Raw genomic sequence first — 18,922 nt, forward strand, 5'->3', positions numbered from 1 at the left:
TCACATGTTAACGGAGTTAATTATGAAACAAGTCAGCCAAACTCCTACTGCATGACATTTATCCTTCAAAGTGAGCAAGATAAATATGAATGGAAGGTGCAATATAGGTTCAGTGAAACTCTAACTTTAGGTCTCAAGTCTATCCTTAGCAATGAGAGATCAGAAAGTATGGAGGGCCAATTGTAACCCCAAACAGACCTTTACCCATACAGAAGTAGCCAAGGCAACCCAAAAACAAAGGTGCATTTCTTCAAAAAGGCAATCTATGGGCCTGGAGCCAGGGAATTCCTCACAGGTTAGTACACTAAGCTGACAGCCATAGAATAGAATCAAGAACCTTAGCTATGCCACAAAATTAATAATATGACTGTTAATAGCCACTTCTGTTCAAAACAGCATCCCCAAAAACCTCTTGGCATAAATTTAGTTTCCCAATCAATCACCTGGCCAGTTTTGAAGGTAGAAAAGGAGCTGCTTTGATGTGTAAATGACGTCTATTACAAAGAAAAGAGATTCATTGGGTTAAAGAACATACTGAGCCAGCAGGTGTTGTTAATCCTACTAAGAAAGCATAGAGAATGGGTGGGGAATTAAGCCACAGAAAGCATTCCCTAAGAAATGCTTCTTGGAAACTTTTGGAGTTCTCAATAGAAAGTCCCCAGGAACCTTAGAGAAGACAGCCAGCCTAAAGCCAGCATCCATCACTGTGGGCCTTAAGGTCACCTCACAGGGGGTGTTAACACCCAGAGACAGAACAGATACATTCCTTCTTAGATGCCCCCCTCAAAAAAGATAAGGGAACACCAAGGTCTAGACCAAGGACACAGAGGCAGAGCTCTACCACTCTCATGCAGAGAAGTCTTCCCAGACACATTGGGTGATAAGAGTCGGGCCACCAAGATGTGAACAGCTGAGGAGAGCAGGCAAGAACATTTATAGTGGAAGAAGAGAGGAGGTGAGATGTAATCTAAAAATGTTGAGAATACAGGAAATGAACTAAATAAAAAAAACATGTGGGGCACAGAATACAGCCCAAATATTTAGAGAAAAACTTGAGAGTTCAAATTCAGTAGGAAAAATGGTAAAGTAATGGAATTCCCTGCTGAAATGTGAAAGCAATAAAGAAACTGCCATCTGAGGTAAAGTAATCTAGACGCACAATCCTATGGACATGGCAGACCTGCAACATATTCCTGCTGGCATAGTTCACATTTTCAAATTTTTGTAAATCATTTAAGCTTGTATAATGTGCATGGACTGCATAGATTTGCATAAAAATACAAATCAATAGTCTGTTCATACCAATGATAATGATATTTAAAGAAAAAATGCATATCCCAAAAGGATAAGACCAAGAAATAATTACCTTTAATACTTACCCTACCAGAACTAAGTGTGTTCCAAATGTACTCCCTTAGCTTCTCTTCAGACACCTCAGTTCCCAGCTCCTTCTGTAACTGTGTCAGCCACACAAGTACTTCCTACAAAAAAAAAAAATCAAACTAATATCACTTGGATGTGAACAACACATATAATGTTTAGATAATTCAGACATACAATGAATACAGAAATGTAAAATGTTAATCACTCTGCGCCACTCTAAAATTAATAGGGAATCATTTCTCATTTTTTCACTTTCCCTTAGCAGATGAGATCCATTCTCTTAATGCCTCTACAAATAAGACACTCAAAATGACTAGCTTGAAAATCATGTAATAAAATGTGAAGAGTAAAGAAAAATCTGTAACTACTGAAGGAAAGTACAGTTGTGTACACTTACCATAAACGTAGATGGAGTGTATTCACTGCTGCAGTCCTGACTTGTGGGATTTCCCACTGTGGAAGCCCTTGGATGGCCTGACTACCAGAGAACATTTTCCCTTTCTCCTGAAGCCGGCGGATGCCCTACAGACATCACAACATTTGGAAATAAAGGAGTCAGCAGGTGCCATGTCCTCAGCACTTTCTTGCCCCCAACAAATAGGAGTCCCCCAGTGTGTCCTTGAGGTCAGAAGTCTGGGACCCTCTATTCCAGAACAAGTGTGAAGGAGGAAGACGGGCTTACCCTTATTTTCAGCAATACCCTAGGTGGCAGAGGTATTGGGGAAAGGCACAAAGGAATAGGCTTGTCCAAGAAAAGGAAAAGGCATCAGTCTTCCAGGCTGACTTCATTTTGTTTTTGAAGGAAAACCTTTTTAAATAAGCATTTTCTTTGGTGGCAAAAAGGTCCATTTGCGGCACTCCCCATTTTTCGATTATGCTGAGAAACACTTCTCGACGTAGTTGTCACTCATAGGAGTCTGACAGGCTCCAGCTAACGTGATCCACTAGTTGACCGAGTACCTTTCAGAAGAAACCAAAGGTCTATGGATAAGCCTCAATGGGGAAAACCGCTACATCCCCCCTGCTTGTATATGTACCACATAACCGTGGTATTGTCTCTGTCTTCACCAGGAAGACTCCGGAATTTCAATTCTTTTGGAAGGCAATCATGCATTTTTGGACTGCCATTAGTTCTTTTAGGTTGTTGTGTGTTTTTGAACTTGGACTCCCACTTGTCTCGAGTTTGCAGGTCGCTGAAGTGGGCTCCCAAGTCCATCTCTGATGCATCTGTTAGAGTTTGGTGATGATGGATGTACCTGAAGGAAAGGCCTGGACTGAGTGAGTATGCTTGGGCCCATCAGGCAAACTCTTTCCTGAGGCAAGGAAGCAGTTTTATTCTGAAGATGAGAGACTGGGAATGTCACCACACAGTTTTGAGATACCAATGCAGTTGTCTTATATGCAGTCTGGCCAAGGGAATCATAAGAGTGCAAGAGGTCATGTATCCCAGGCCACTGGGATACTCTGGCTATGAGGTATTTCCTGTCCAAGACCTTTCTGAAGTAAAGGTTTAGAAAGGTAACCTTATCTGGAGGAAGGAAAACAAAGAGCTGAGTCCAGTAAGGCTCCTAGAAACGCAATCCTGCTTGTGGGGTTTGAGATTTTTATGTACTGATGAACCCCACTAAAGTTAGTAAGTGTTGGGTATAAAGCAGGTCTACTTTGAGTTTTTTCTAGGCCTGCTGCCTGAACAAGGCAATAGTCTAAGTAAGGTAAATCTGAATTCTCTTTGTCCTGCAGAAGGCTATTGCCAGGGCTAGGCATTTTGTGAAGACCCTGGGTGGAGTACATAAGCCAAAGGGCAGGGGACAAACTTGAAAGTGCCTTGCACCTGCTCTGAAGTGTCAAGAACCTTCTGTGTATTAGGGCATTTAATAACTGTACACATGAAAAGAGCTTTTGAGTAGTTAAAACCATTTGTTTAATAAGTGGATGTAAATTCTTAACAAAAACAGAGTTTTGGTTTAAGTTTACGAATAGGAGAGCCCTAGAATTGTACCCAAGTGTCTTAATTTGTTCATACCAAATTCTAGTCTATAAGGGGGAACCATACGTTTGTGTTTGATACATAATTTAAGATTTGATATAGTTTATATGCCTGGATAATAATGTAGTATAATTTAAAATCAGGTAACCCTAACCCACCTTTAGATTTAGGAAGTATAAGCTTTTCATATTTGATCATTTTATAAATATCTGCGTAGATAAGTTGATTAAAAAAACACATACCCTATTATAAAGAGGTTTTAGTTTGACTTTCCCTAATATATGTAATAAACAACTAATGGTAGTATTTTATCTTCTTATCACTGCAGAATATGTGGTTAGTACAAAAACTGGAATTTTGAAGTGACATCTTTGTATATAGAATGTTATGTTTTGTTGCATGTTGTGTGCGTATCTTACTGTATAATGTCTTACATATTGTAACCTAAAAACTGCAATAAAGACATTTTGGAAAAAAAAAAAAAAAAACCTTGTGTGATTTTTCTATGGGGATATGGAGTTATGCATCTTTTAGATGCAAGGGTACCATGAAGGCATTGGGGGTAATCATGGGTAACAGGTTTTGTAGGTTAGCATTTTGAATTTTGGGACCTATAAGAATCTGTAGAGCCTCAACAGGCCTAGACTTGACTTTCAGGTACCTTCTTTTTTGGGAACTAGGAAAAGACTGGAGGAGAAAAAAAAAAAAAATTCCGTTGTAAGGATTCTGGTACGTGTTCCACACAGACTTGAGTTCACAGAAGCTCTACTTGGGTCAAGGCCTCTGTCTTTTGACTTGGAAGAATATCTGGGAACCCTGAGTGAATCAAGGGTTGTTTGAACTTGAGTTTGTAACTTCTCTGAATGATGTTTAGCACCTACAGATCCCCGGTAATAAGAGTCGAGTTCTGGTAGAAAACTTGGGGGGGGGGGGTGCGCCATGCAAGAGCTACGGCTGCTTCCTGCTAGGTCCATGGGGATGTGATCCTGAAGGCCTACTAGGGGCTGACTAGCACTGTCTAGGCCACTAGTGCGGTCTTTGGCTCCTTTCTCCAAGAGGTTTGTCTAGGCTTAGACTGGGGGGGGGGGGTTGGAAAAGACCAATGTTTGGAAGGATATTTTTGGCTGAATCAAGGGGGAGGGGTTGGACCTGAAGGAAGTTCTTGACCGTTTGTATGGACTTGGTCTTATCCTTCAGTCTTAGGACCCAAAAGAAAATCTTTGTCAAAGGGGGAATCTAGGAGACTGGATTTGACATGCTCAGGAAAGGACTGCTCCCTCAGCCAGGCAGGTCCTTCTAATAACGGATCCTGTGGCTGCTGCCCTGCTGGAGGCTTTCAAGGCATCATAGCCACAGTGCAGAGCATGTTTAGCAGCAGGAGTTAGATAGCTCCATTAATTCCTTGGAAAGAGTTCTTTTCAATCACCATCAGTTTTTTCTTTCATCTCTTCAAGAATGGTTTCCAGGCACTTCACCACATACAATGGTCAGTTCAAGGACCTCAAGATGAAGGCAGCCAAAGTGTAGACTTTTTTCTAAACCTGTCTAAGGCTTTTCTTTCCTTGTCGGTAGGCAAAGGGTTTTTGGAAGAGAGAGGTTTTGCTCTCTTACGGCATGGAATCACCATTTCAGGATTTACCACTGGGTTCTTAAAGGTGTTTGTGGGAATCTAAAACCCTGCAAAATCTATCAGACCTTTGAGGGGCAGGGGTCAGAGAATCTGGTTGCAAAGAAGAATTTAGGAAGACATCATCTACCACCTCCAAGACTGGGAAACTGCAAGGGGGTTTATGCTCATGGAGATTAAAAAGATTCCCTAATCCTCTTCTTCCCATTTGAAGAGCTCCCTCAGGGCATGCAATGTCTCACCAAAGGAAATATCCTTTGGAGGGTGGGGGGTGGGATGGGGAGGCTGAGGCAAGGTCTTACTTAAGAGTCAGAATACCCAGAGGAAAACATAGCTGCACCCTCCTCAAGGGTGGATTCAACATGATCAAAATCATCATCTGAGTTAAAAAAAAAAAAAAAAAAAAAAAAAGTCAGAAAATTCCTCTGGGTGGGGTATCCCTCTCTTTTAATAGGAGATGTTTCAAGGGGAAGGAGGTATCTGGATCTGACCAAAGAAATCAAATCATTCTCCCAACCTCACTAGGTCTTGTTAGTTAAGCCTAGGCTGAAGTAAGCTGGGTGTAGCTTTTTTGTGAATAGCCTTAGGTTTTGGCCCAGGGCTGACCTCTGCACTAGTACCTGGACAAACCGACTCCCGGGAGCATTAGGCTGAGGCAATCCCTGATGATGTGAAGAGCAGTCATTGGAAGTCAGAGCCTGTTAAGTGGCCCTGGCCCAACCAACAAGCCAGGTTCTTCAGCTTGTAAGGAAGTAGTGGGACCCAGAGGCAAACTGGACTCTAAACAGTTCACAATAGAGGCCTATGCCATCACCTCAGTCATTGGAGGGGCCTCACCTTCAACAATCACAAGCCTAGGAGGACTGGCTGATAGCAAACAATCATCATCTTAGGTCCTAAATCTGAAGTACTTTTCCTTTTTTGCCTAGGAAGCTCTATATCAGCTCGACTGGCAGATGACATGACACGCAAATGTCCTGATGAGTCAAGTGAAATGTTTGGCTAGAATCTCAGCCCTAGACCTGACAGTTCTGCCAATAAAGCGAACTGAAAAATGACAAACACTGTGTTCTGGCCCCAAACAAGTCACACAAAAAGAATAAAAGCCCCAGTGTTCCATCGGTTTGCCACAGTGGAGACAATTAACTTTCTCTGATATTAGTCAAAAGGCATATGAAAAATCCCCCAATGGGGTACTTAGCTTTAGATGTCTTTTTTTCTCTGGTGCAGACCAAATGATGCACTGACTAGCACTCAGCTTCAGGCTCCAATGGCAAGAAAGAAATGGGATCATGGTGCTGGCTGACTCCTTTTATACTCAAAGCAGTGAGACAGGGAGCCTGCCAGCTTCAGGAGAAGCTAAAAAATATTCTGTGGTAGTTGGGCCAGCCAAGGGTTTCCACAACTGGAACTCTCATAAGTCAGGAGTTCAACAGTGAAACAAGAAAAGTTGCTCAACAGAACTCATCAAAACAGCTGACGTCTGGGTAGATAACCAATGTTGCAACTGTATCCCTTACTCCACGGACTTGTCTAAAAGTAGGAAATCCAACTTCTGGACTAACTTGGATCCAAAGCTTTCTCTGGCTATCCCCTTCATGCTTAGACCATGCCTGACTACAGTTCACACTAGAGAGCGGAAGCTAGAACGTTTCACTTCCTTTTGGCAGAAAAGTGCTCACTAATACAAAAGTGGCAGGGCTGCTGAGGAACCCCCTAGACTCCTTTGTCTAAGGCTCACAAGAGCTAAAGTTCCAGCAAGCACACCAAAGGAACAGAGCAGCTCAAACCAATAATAATTCCCCAACTGTAGTGCAATCTCAGAGTTGGTATATATACTTGGGGGGGCAGTCCCACTCCTGGGTGTGGGTTTGATGTACTCCAGTGTGTATTACAGGGAAATGTTGGCCAACTAGTTACTTTCTCTTTGTAACATGTTTGCTGAAGTGAGACTAGCCTACAAAAGGTTAGCAGCAGAGATGGACTTACCCAGGACTTCGCCCTTGTTTAGTATCACTTGCAAGGAATAAACCCTTGAGAAAAGTACGGTTATGGAGCCAGTGGTGCAACTAGGTGCCAACTATCCAGGAAAGGGGGTAAACTTGACGCACTGGAGCTGAAAATGGGTCACTACTATGGATATGCACTTTCTGGACACCCTGGGAGTGGAGGTTAGATTGAAGGGAAAAGTCACGAAAAGATGACTGAATCCACTACATAGCAGCAAGAAACTTTTGGGATCACCCAGATATATCGATATGAACAGAAACAGCCAAAAGATCCAAAGAATACAACCAGCCTCCTTGTGACAATCAAAAAAATAAAAATGGGCGACTATGTGAAAGTATTTTCTTGAGAGCAGCAACTTAAACTGTTTACCTCAAGAATATATGTCTGAGGTCTCTTGCATTCTCTGGTATAAATCATCTGGAACCATATCACATTCATTGATGTGACAACTGGACTTCTCTTGACCCATCTGGCTACCTCTATCGCTCACCTGGGAAAGGGGACTGCTCAGTGAGACCCTTTTCAGAACAACACAGACTACAAGGGCAATTATACACGGGTGCAATTAATTTTGTCAAATGTTCATTTATTCGACAGAATGAAATGCAGGCTCTTCTGTGCCAGTCTGTTTTGTTGATCACCTGTTTTGCCAGGTGTTGTCAGGTAAGTGGACATATATAGTGCTGTGTGTGAGTTTCAGCCTGTCTTCTTTAGTGGTAGTGCTCCAGAAAGTTTTTTTTTTTTTAAGGTAAGATGTAGGGGGGCTAGGGTAGCATGCATTAAAGGTGATGTGGGGGCCACCACAGGATTGACAATGTACTTGAAACAGCTTGTGACCCCAGCTTCTGGGGCATCAATCTTGCTGGGATATGCCAGAGAAGGTACATTGATGGCCAGCGGGACTTTCAACAGCCCTGGTTCCTGCACCAAGAAACATGTCTGATGTTGGCTTCTCTGCATTACAGTAAACAAATGCTGTGAAGGATAACAACACTTCACCACAGCTATAATGGTCTGCCTTTTTTATTCCACGTTCAAATGCTCATCTTTCTCAGACCAAGATAACACACACTGAAGTGACCGTCAGTGAAGGTCATTCCAGTGTCATTGCTGAAAGCTGTAGGACACATCCAAAACTACAAATACATTACTATCCTACAATCAGCTGTTCAGACAGCTCAATCCTATGCAGTGTTACACACTACCTACCTAGTTCTGGACCATGAAGTTCTAAAAGGAACAAAAGTAGATGTCTGCAACTGAAATCTCTAAAGCAAATCTTAAGCAATCCAACTGCAGATGGTATACTTGGGGGTGCAAGGAGGCAGGATTCCCCCAGCAAAAACAAAGCTGTAAGTTCTGTGCTTGTATCAAGTACTCCTCAGCATGTCTTGCTTATCTGGTCATCTTTTTGTAAAGAGGTCACAGTATCTTGATTCTTCTGTGTCCTACTTGTGGCATCTTACAGAATACCCAAGACAGGCATCAGACAGATGGACTGCTGGGTGAAAGTACAACTGTGTAAGAACCTACCATAAAAGTAGATGTCTTGCTAATCACTGCTGCAGTATTCCTGACGTGGGCTGTCACCGCTAATGTCCTGCCAGGGTACCAAAGATTTACCTTCCCTAGGTTGCAAGTCTGCCATAAGACTTCAGCTTGGATGCATTAGGGTATTAAGGCAGATACACGAGCATGGATCCTCAGGCAATTGCCACGCTAGCGCCTTGAAAACTACAGAGAGAGAGGAGACTGGTCAGTTAGGAGGGTTGTAGCTCAAACTGGTAAGAAGTCTCACTCATATCTATTTAAGAGAGCAAAGGCTAGAACAGAGCGGGAGAGAACTAAATATGGAAGTAAGAGAAAAGGGATGGAGGGGGAGGGATGAAATACTGCAACAGTGATCAGTACATCTACTGTTATGGCAAGTTCTTAAATAACTGTACTATGTCCTGATTGAAATCACTGTTGCAGTACTCCAGACATATGGGTGATTCCCAGAACTGATGGAATAAGGAAGGGTGCTTGGCTATTAGGAACTGTCCAGCAGTCCAGAGAGGACTGACCTAGAAAAGGCTGCTTTGGACCTAGAGAAAGCATCAATTTCGTAGTGTTTGGAAAAGGTGTATACAGAGGACTAAGTGGCTGCCTCCAAGATAGACCTGGAGTCTAACCCTTTGTGAAAAGCAACTGAGGAAGTGACTTCCCTAGTGAAATGTGCTTTAGGACAGGAAGATAAGGTCTTGACATCGTGGGAGTAGCAAAAAGAAATGGCCTTTGAAATCCAAGCTGCAATAGTTTGTTTGGAGACTGGATGTCCTACCTTACAGGTCCATAAAGGATACAAACAGTTGGTCAGTCTTTCTGAAGGACTTAGTTTTGTCCAGGTAAAATCTGAGTTGTCTGTGAATGTCTACAGAATATAAGATTCTTTTCCCCCCTATTTTGGGGAGTGGGATGAAGGTCGGAAGATAATTCACAGCTTGTTCACTACTTTAGGCACGAAGGATGGGTTAAAGCCCCGAGAGTCACCCTGTCTCTGTGAAAAACGAGAAAAGGGGGAATGACCACCAGAGTTTGTAGGTAAGACATCTTTCTGGCAGAGGAGAAGCACAAAAGGAGGATGGTTTACAAGTACATAAATAAAATAAAACAAAAATAAAATTATATAACTGACTTACAGAACAAGGCTAAAATGAGTCAAGAAGAGATGGGTTTCCAGTGGAGGGGGGTAAAATGCAGAACTCCCAAGGAAAAGCTTGACCTCTGGCTTAGCCATAAGTGGAGGGCTAAAGAGGGAGGCAGGCAATGATAGCAGACAAATTAACTTTTATAGACAAGTAGGCTAAGCCTGATCAAAGAAGCTTGTGAAGTATTGCAGTACCAAGGAAACCTGCGCTAAGAGTGAATCCTGACTATGCTTGCAGCACCAGTAGGAAAACAGTGTAAGATTTTCTAGTAGTAGGTCTCCTAGCTTGTTGTAGGACATGCACAGCCTCTTCAGAGAAGAGGAGTCTTTGAGGGAATAAAATTCAATCATCCACAGGTGTAGATCAGAGTGTAGCGTGTGTGTGCTGTGTCTAAGAAGCATGCGAGTCTGTGCATGCACATATAAATTCCAGACAAGTCCAATCCATAATGCCATTTTGTAGAAGCAGCCAGTGAGTGAGCATGTATGATCGAAGCAGTTAGTTTGCATACAAGTTACTTAGTCACAGTAAAATAAGCCTTTACCGTGATGTGTTTGTATAGAATAAAGCTGAATAAACAGAGCCCACAAAGACTCATTTATTCATGTAACATGAAAGCGACATGATGTCAGAACAGGGATGGAAATGAGAAGAACATTTGCAGCCAATAGATGTAAAGACAACAGCGAAGACAAAATAGAGAGAAAACGGTGCAAAAACCAGAAAGAATGAAAGGTAATGAAAAGCAATATGAATTATTTACTCGATGCAAAGAGGCAAAAAAAGGCATTACAAGGGCATAAACTGCATTATCAAGCAAGTGGAAAGCATAAAAAAGTTTAACTAAAGAAAACGTTTAAGATAAAAGTACTTGATGAAACGAGCATGTTTAAGGAAGAATTGGGCATGTTTAGAGTAAAACAAGCCAAAAAGTATGCTGGGCAAAGAAAAGAAAGGACTCAAACGAACAAAAAGAATATAATAAATGAAAGAAAAGAGCAGTAAGTAAAATAAAGAAAGGTGACTGCTATGTTTGCGCAAAGTGCTGTGTTTGGGCATAACTACAACTTCGTATTGTATCAAAGGTGTAATTAAAGTTAATCAAAGGATCTCAGAATGTGTAAAAGTGCTTACAATGTGTGCTCATTACTGTGCATGTATTTCAAAGAGTTCACTGTATGTAAAGTGCAATTATCTCGTGTAATTCAGTCAAAGCATGGTTATTTAAAGAAAGTTCTTGTGCTGGGTGTGTCTGTTCGCAAAGTGCCACCATTACATAGTACCTTTTCTACTGTAAGGAGTTGGCTAGCAAGATGCTGTCATTTTGGGGACATTTCAGTATATTGGATCTAGTCATTTTAAAAAAGTGCAGATACGTCAAAAGGCAATGAATTTGGGCAACAAAAGTCTTACTATTTGCATTGTACAGTTGCTTGATGAGTTCTTGCATTAAAGAAAGGTGTTTTACAAAAGATTACAAGAGTATCACAGTGCTCATGAATTGCTCAGATGCACTGCAAAGTTCTCAAATGTATCTTAAAGTGCCTACTTTAAGTGAAGGTGCATGACTATAGCATGCCTGCCTTTATCGATAAAATTTCAAGCGATTACTTCAGCATTTCTGCCTTTATCGATTTCGCATGCATAGTGAATGTTGATCAATGACTAGCATTTTTGCTTTACCAATTCTGAAAGCTGATGATTTTAGCATTTCTGCCTTTACCTATCGAGAATTGCATAAAACATTTCAAAGTCCAAGAAACTATTCTGTTAAGCTCCATAAAGCATTAAAAAGTTTCATAAAGCATTGAAAAAATCTAAAAAGTTATTTTGCAAAGTACAATAAAGTATAGAGAAACTTAAAAGCTATTTCGCAAAGCATATTGAAGCAGTGAGAAATCTGAAAAGTTATTTCACACAGTGCAATAAAGCATCGATAAGCCCGAGAAGTTTATTTTGCAAAGTTCAGTTAACTGAAAGCACTACATGCTTATTCATTCACACAATTCCAATAAGCTTAGAGAAAGTACAGGTACAGGGCACAAAAGCATTGACCAAATTGTGTTTATTCCAATTACTTATGCGTGTGTGTGTGTGTGTGTGTGTGTGTGTGTGTGTGTGTGTGTGTGTGTGTGTCTGTACAATTGTATACATTTGCAAGACCCTTCGCTGGTATGTGTTAAATATGGCAAACTGATTTCAAAAACCTCAACCACTTGTGTTTGATCAGCGAACTGGAGAATAACTGAACAGGAGTATGATATTTTTATACAAGCAGCTTATGCAGCTAGAGGAGCATGCACAAGGGCATTCATTTTGCCAAATCTAGCAGGATCTGAGGCTATAGAAAGAGAGCGTTCGTTTGTATATGCACCAGCAGTATGTGAAGGTGAGGGTGCAGATCCCCATATTGTTGTGCAAGCTGAATCCAGAGGACCCAGAGTGTTTATAAAGTGTAAGTTCAGAGAAATGTGCAACCCACAGACAAACTTTACATTAGAGAGGCATTTGTTTTACACAAGAAATCAGAAACCAGGGGAAATGTGCAGTTGCCAAGTTTGCCACAGATCCCATTACTGCCTTGCCCTCAAGCAACTAAATTGGCTTGAGCTACCTCAGCTACTCCTACTCAACCAACTCTTAATAGCTCACAAGTTCTACTACCTTCCAGAAAAAACCCAGCCCTTCAGCACTTAATACATCACTATACCACCACTAGAGTCTTAAGATCCAATAATCAAAACCTAATCAGCGTCATCGAGCATAAAAATGAAGCTGGGAAATCTCTCTTTGCCTGCTCCATTGCCAACATCTTGAACTCACTCCCAATCCAGTTAACTTCCGTCACCTCCCATTTCCAATTAAAAAAAAAAAACTCCTAAAAACCCATTACTTAAATAACTGGCTTTGCTCGGGCTACTCCTCAGGTTAATCCATACTCTGCACTGTTGCTAGGAATCCATCATGATCCAACTATTCCAATGATAAGTCCTTTACAGAGCCATTAGACCTGTTTATCTAATATAAAGTTCTGAACAGAACGAGCAACCTTCTACTGAAAAAAATAAAAAGTTACTCAAGCTTTTCTTTATGCATCATTCACTATTGCAACTACTTAGAAATTGTCAATGCTTGCTTATGTATGTCTATTTGTATTCTTGGATGTATTCATTGTTAGTGTTATGTGGAGCTTTTTTCCCTGGGCCTCCGCTGAAAATGGACCTGTGTCCAGTCAGACATCCCCGGTTAACAAATGTAAAATAAAACAAAACAAAAATAAAATTATATAACCGACTTAAAGAACAAGGCTAAAATGTGTCGGTTTGGTGACTTGAAAGATGAGCTGATAAAGCATAGACTTGTATGTGGTATTAATAGCGCTGCAGTGAGAAAGATTTTGCTTCGTGACAGTGATACGACATTGGGCAAAGCAATAGAGATTTGTCAGATCCATGAGGTGACAGAAAGGCATACAAGCATGCTTACAAGTGTCAAAAACATGGTTTCAGTAAACTCCAGAGCAAACGTAGACAGTATGCCACACGTTGCAAGCAGAAACAGGCCTAAGCAAAAGGCAGCCACAGGATTTCCAAAGAGGGTGCAAAGCTTTCCAGAGTTCCAGGAAAAGTGCAAGCTCCACCAGCTCAGTGCAACACACGTGAGTCAGCAAAACCAAAGTCTAGCTTTATTTTTAACTGTTGCAATTGTGGTGCAAATCATGAGTCTAAAAGAGAGAAGTGTTTAGCATATGGTCAGCAATGCCATAAGTGTAAGAAATGGTACCACTTTCAAAAATTTTGCAAATAAAGTAAGCTTCACACAACTGTAAAGAAAGGTTACACAAGAACGCAAGTTGATCATGTAGAGCCAAAACAGCTTTTTACATCGATGGTGTATCAGTACTGGGAAGAAGAGTTGATGCAGTAAACTTACTGACAAGGAGCTAAGTGTTTTTCACGATTCTAATCAATGGGAAATCTAGAGAGATCAGAGTCGACACTGGATCTAAGTGCAATGTTATATCAGCAAACACATTTTCAAAGCTGAGAACCAATGAACAATTCAATGTAACCAGCAGTGTTAACTCCATACTTGTTGCGTATGGAGGTGAAGAAATTCAAACCAAAGGTTCAGTAATACTTTCATGTTATTTGGCTGAGAACTGTTGCAACTTATTTTTCTACATAGTCTGATAACCGGTGCAGTCTTTACTAGGTCTCTACTAGGTCTCAAAGACAGTTTGAGAATGAATCTGCTTTCTTTTGTTAAAGTTGTTCATCATGTGAGTGCAGTTCCAAGTTCAAGTTTTTCGGAAGCCATTTTTGGAGTATGCTGAAGTTTTTGATGAAATTGGGCAAACTTCCAGTTGTGTATTCTATGAAGTTAGATCCAGAGGTCACTCCAGTGGTTAAACCAGTAAGAACAGTTCTAACAGCAATGTAAGATAAAGTCAAAGCTCAGTTAGATAAGATATTGCAGCAAGGTTCGATTTGTCCAGTCACAGAAACTACTGAAATGGTTCTAGAGTTAAAAAGGGCACAGAACCAGCAATGGGGGACGTCGTGGTCTGGGCCTAAACAAGCGACACACTATGAATGGAAGTCTCGGTGTGGAAATCTGCTGTCCACAGGCGAGATAATTGTTAACGTTTTCAGACATCGGTTAGTGCAAGAAAAAAGGATTCCCAATGGGTTACTTAGCTTTAGACGTTTTCAGCTGTAATTCGAACTCTGGTAGCAACCGACCGGCACACTTGCCAACTGCTTCTGCTACATGCTCCATTGCAAGAAAGACTGATGTGCTGCCTTGCTTTATAGCACTGACGCCCTGACGTCAGTCAGCAAGCGACAGCAGCCAATGCAGAAAAACAGTGACTCTGGTATTTGGGCCGGTAGAGGGCTACCACAACAGGGATAACCCACAGGTGAGGACTGCAACAGTGAAACACTAAGAACATTTAATGTTGCCTCAGCCAGAATGGAGACTGTAGAGCATGGATGTCTCCTCCTGTGCTCTGAGAATAATTTTTGGAAGGAGTGGGAGAAGAGGCATACATGAACTTCCAAGTCTACTTGAGAAATAGTATTTGTCCTCCATGCTGTGCGATAAGGGTCCCTGGTGCAGAACAGGGGGAGTTGATGGCTGCTTGGCAAAGCAAAGAGGTCTACTTCAGGAGTGCCACACTGAAGTGTGATGTTGAGGAAGACTGTTCTGTTCAAAGTCCATTCATTAGAGTCCTCCAGGGAGCAACTTAAAGAGTCTTGACACATTGTCCTGAAAGAGGATGTGTGTGTCTGTCAGTTTGATGTTCTTTTATGTTGCCAAATTCCAAGCCTCTTGTGCTAACCTGCAAAGTTAGTAAGACCTGGTGCGCCTCCCTGTTTATGTACCACTTGACTGCAGTGTTTTCTATGGACATTTGCAGTGGTCCTGGTCTCCAAAGGTGGGCGAAAACCTGAAGAGCTGGCAGAAGAGCCCTCATTTCATTCAGGTTGACATGTTCTTTCATGAACTGGGGTTGCCATTTTCCTTGTACTTGGTGTGATCCTGTTTATACTCCCCATGCCTCATCCAAGGCATCAGTGTGAACCAGTTAAAGGAAGAGAAGGTGTGAAAGGTAATCCTGGGTTGAGGATGACCTGTCCCTTCCACCACAAAAGCTCTTTCTTGAGACAAGGGAGGAGGGGAATAAGGCTGTCCAAAGGGTGACAGTGGTTATACCACAGACTTCAGGTACCACTGAATTTTCCTCATGTGCAATGTATGGTTAGGGGCAACACAGAGATAGTGGTTTTGCAAAGAATCCCAAAGTTCTTAGCATCTCCTCTGAAGAGCAATGGGATGCATAGAAGATGTCTTGGAAGTCTCCTAAGGCAGGAAATTGTGCATTTTCTTTGTGTCCATCCTGCATCCAAGAAACACCAGGTCCTATGTAGGAACCATGTGTGATTTTTTTGAAGTTTACAGTGAAACCAAGACCTGTCAGAAGATGGAGGGTGAATTGAAGATGCTGAAGAATCATCTCTGGGGAAACTGCCTGGATAAGATCATCCAAGTAGGGGAAAATCTGAATTCATTGAGTACGGCACAAAGGTACTACAGGCACTAGGCACTTTGCAAACGCTCTTGGGGCTGTGGAAAGACCAAAAGGCAGAGCAGTAAACTGAAAATGTGAGGAGCCAGCGGAAAACCTGAGGAATTTCCTGCAAGGATGAATGGGAATGTGTTGGCAGTCATTCTTGAGATCTAATGACACACAAAGCCTGTGGGAGGATGAAAAGTAGAAGAGTCTGAAGAGAGCATTGTGAAAGCGGATACCTTCAGTAAGTGTTCAGAATGCAACTCCACTGCCTTTCTTTTCTTGGGACTAGGAAACTCCTGGAATAAATCCCCTTTCCCATGAATTCTTTTGGCACTTGCTTAATGGTACCCTGATTCAAGAGGTCTTGAATGGGAGTCAGAAGGGATATTCGGTTTAGAGAAAGTTGTGGCATGCCTTGCAGATGGAGAATATTTTCCCCAAGACATGAAGCCATCTGTAATGGAGAGAACCCACTTGTCTTTGATAATAGCTTTCCACTTTGCCAGGGAAAGTGACAGCCTTTGAGAAAGAGGGATAATGGGGAATAGCCTGGGGGAGGGATGCTGCAGGAGTATGGGTAGCCTCTCAGCTGGAGGTTCCCTTTGGGATTTTTCAAAGCATCTTTTCCTGGGCGTCTTCCTTTGTTTCTAGACTTTCCTAGGGTCCCTTTCTAATGAAAAAGGTAGATTTAGCTTGGTAGTTCCTATGGTACCTAGGAACTAAGGAGAGTAGGATGTGTCTGCAGTCTTCCATGGTCTTACATTGATCTTGGAGAGTTTTGAGCAGACTGGCCACTTGAGGGCCAAACTTGCCCAAGGGTGAATCCAGAATTTTTGATGTAAAGTCCTTGGGTATAAGCTGACGGCGAAGTCATGCATATATTTGCATGAGAGATCCCAAGGCAGTTTCATTAGAAGAAAAATCCACTGCACTGTAACTGCACTGAGTGCTGTGTCTGGCAATTTGAGTGGCCTGCAAATGTAAGCTCTGCATCTACTGCTTACAGTCTGCATAGGAGGCACAAGATAACTTTAAGGAGTTAAGAACAGAAACTTAATACTTTGGCATTTCAATCTGGTAAATAACTGCCCTAAAGGAAAGGGTAGCAGAGGAGAAAACTTTCTTAGCCCATCTATCCACAGCTTTGCTATCTTTATCAGTAGATAGGGCATAGGTCCTTCAAGCTTCTGCCCCAGTGCTAATCTGAAGAGAGAGATACTGTAGAAGGGTCAGCCACCACATGGTTCTTATACATATTAAAGTTCATCAAGGATTTTTAAAACCTGTCTGGTCTCTTAGGAGCCAGTTGCTGAGAATTGGGTGCAGAACAGGTGGACAAAAACAACCTGGAAAGCCTCAAGCACAGGTGTGACTGGAGAAGGGGGCAGGGGTACCAATCTCCAAGAGGATGTAATTACACTTTGGCAATCCACCCTGATCTCTGACGTTCAAAATTGTTTTGTCATGTTCTGCATAGTCTCCCCAAAAAAAGCAACATTTATTCTGTAGCAGTCTTGCTTAATCATTTGGACCCTTTTGGTAGTCTGGATCACTGTATCCTCTATGAATGTTTCATTGTTATTGTGGACTCTATTCTGCCATCTTAAATTGATTTGCTGACTTATTTGGGCATACATAGAGGGTAGCCTCAGGTCTGAATCCTTCAATGAAAGACATTTGCCCTGGAGAATGCAGCTAAGAGGAATAGTCCAGAAAATAGTCAGAGCCATAGTCCTGCTCCTCATCAGAGGAAGACAAAACAAGAGTAGGTTTAAGAAGAGTAGTAACCTGTAGCTGTGGAAACTAGGAGGAGGGAAGCATCAAAGACGTAACAGCTTTGAATAACCCTTGTGAGAAGTCCCTCCACTCCTCTCTAGCTACTGATGGGGAGGCCACACGTTTATTCTCCTTTTGTTTTTAGGTGCAACATCTGCCTGGATGAGACAAGGAGGTTACGAACCACGTCGGACCTTTATTAGAAAACCTGGGATTTCTTTTCAAACTAGAATGAGGGATACTGTGAGGTCCTTCTGAAATGATGAGATACAGTTCTGCAGATGTATTCGCACTCTACAAGAACTCAGAAACTCAGAGCCATACAGGCCTATGATGGGATCTTGGTAGTGGGCAACTGAGAAGTAGCCTGACAAACTGCAGCTTCTGAAACCTTAGCTGGTACACTGGAGTAAGAATTATTGAACTGCCAATCCGTTCAAGGCCACGTAAGTTTTTTTCTTTGGTGACAGAGGGATGTCTGATGAAGCTTAGTCAGCAATCTTGGATTGGGCCAACTGCTTAAGGTGCCGGGTCTCGAGAAAGGTGTTGAGAGTAGAAAGTCTAGACCCAAGGGTTTTTAGAACAAACAACTGACAGACGGTGCATATTTGTGATCGTGTTCAGGGCCTAGGCAAAAAAGACACTTGATATGCAAGTCTTTGTACGGAAATGGCCTAGCACACCACACTTTCCCCTCCTAGCTGACATCTATAAATTTAACAAAATATTAAAAGATAAAAATGAAGGTTCCTCAACGAGGCACTTAACTGGATAAACGAAAGGAGCAAAGGTACGTACTATCGACCAAACGAACAGTCCGACAGATGAACAGCGTGCATTCAGCTGGCAACAAGACAGTGAGGATGCACGCTCTTACAGTAGTTTTTATACCTCAATGCATACGAGCTGAGGTCATGCATTGGACATCTGACCTAGGGAAGACAAAGCTTTGGTACACTGCAACAGTGATTTCAGTCAGGGCATCTTGCATACCTCTCGAAACCTTCTAACCTTTAATTTCTCCAAGTCTTTTAGGTTTCTAATACCATGACGGGAACGGACTTCATTCCTAAGTCAAAGTACAATTAAAGTTCATTAAATTAGTATTGTTTCAATCTTTGATGTCAGCCAAAAGTGCTCTTCGCAGCACCCGCAATGTGCCCAGTAATGACTACTACTGCAATTCATATGGGGTTACATGTATTGGTAACCTATCTAAATACGATTGTATATTCTTTATAAGACCCCGTTGCTCCTAATACTATTGGAACTGTTTGGGTATCTTTCTTCCACATTGCTCATGTTTCTGCCTGCAGATCCTGATATTGAGTGATCCCATGTGATGTAAACTTCATTTTCTTTGATGT

The 18,922-nt window shown here is 41.9% G+C and overlaps 1 protein-coding gene across 1 annotated transcript in view; it reads right to left on the minus strand.

Annotated features, from left to right (window-relative positions):
- CS (citrate synthase) overlaps positions 1-18,922 on the minus strand; it is a gene marked incomplete in the record, with an annotated part of 801,297 nt that overhangs the window by 226,348 nt on the left and 556,027 nt on the right. Inside the window, 1 exon segment of the mRNA XM_044083715.1 lies at positions 1,380-1,481. Coding sequence (XP_043939650.1) covers positions 1,380-1,481 — 102 coding nt within the window.

Source organism: Protopterus annectens, chromosome 9.part0 (assembly GCF_019279795.1).
Source record: "Protopterus annectens isolate FY-2018-M chromosome 9.part0, PAN1.0, whole genome shotgun sequence".
NCBI lineage: Eukaryota > Metazoa > Chordata > Ceratodontiformes > Protopteridae > Protopterus > Protopterus annectens.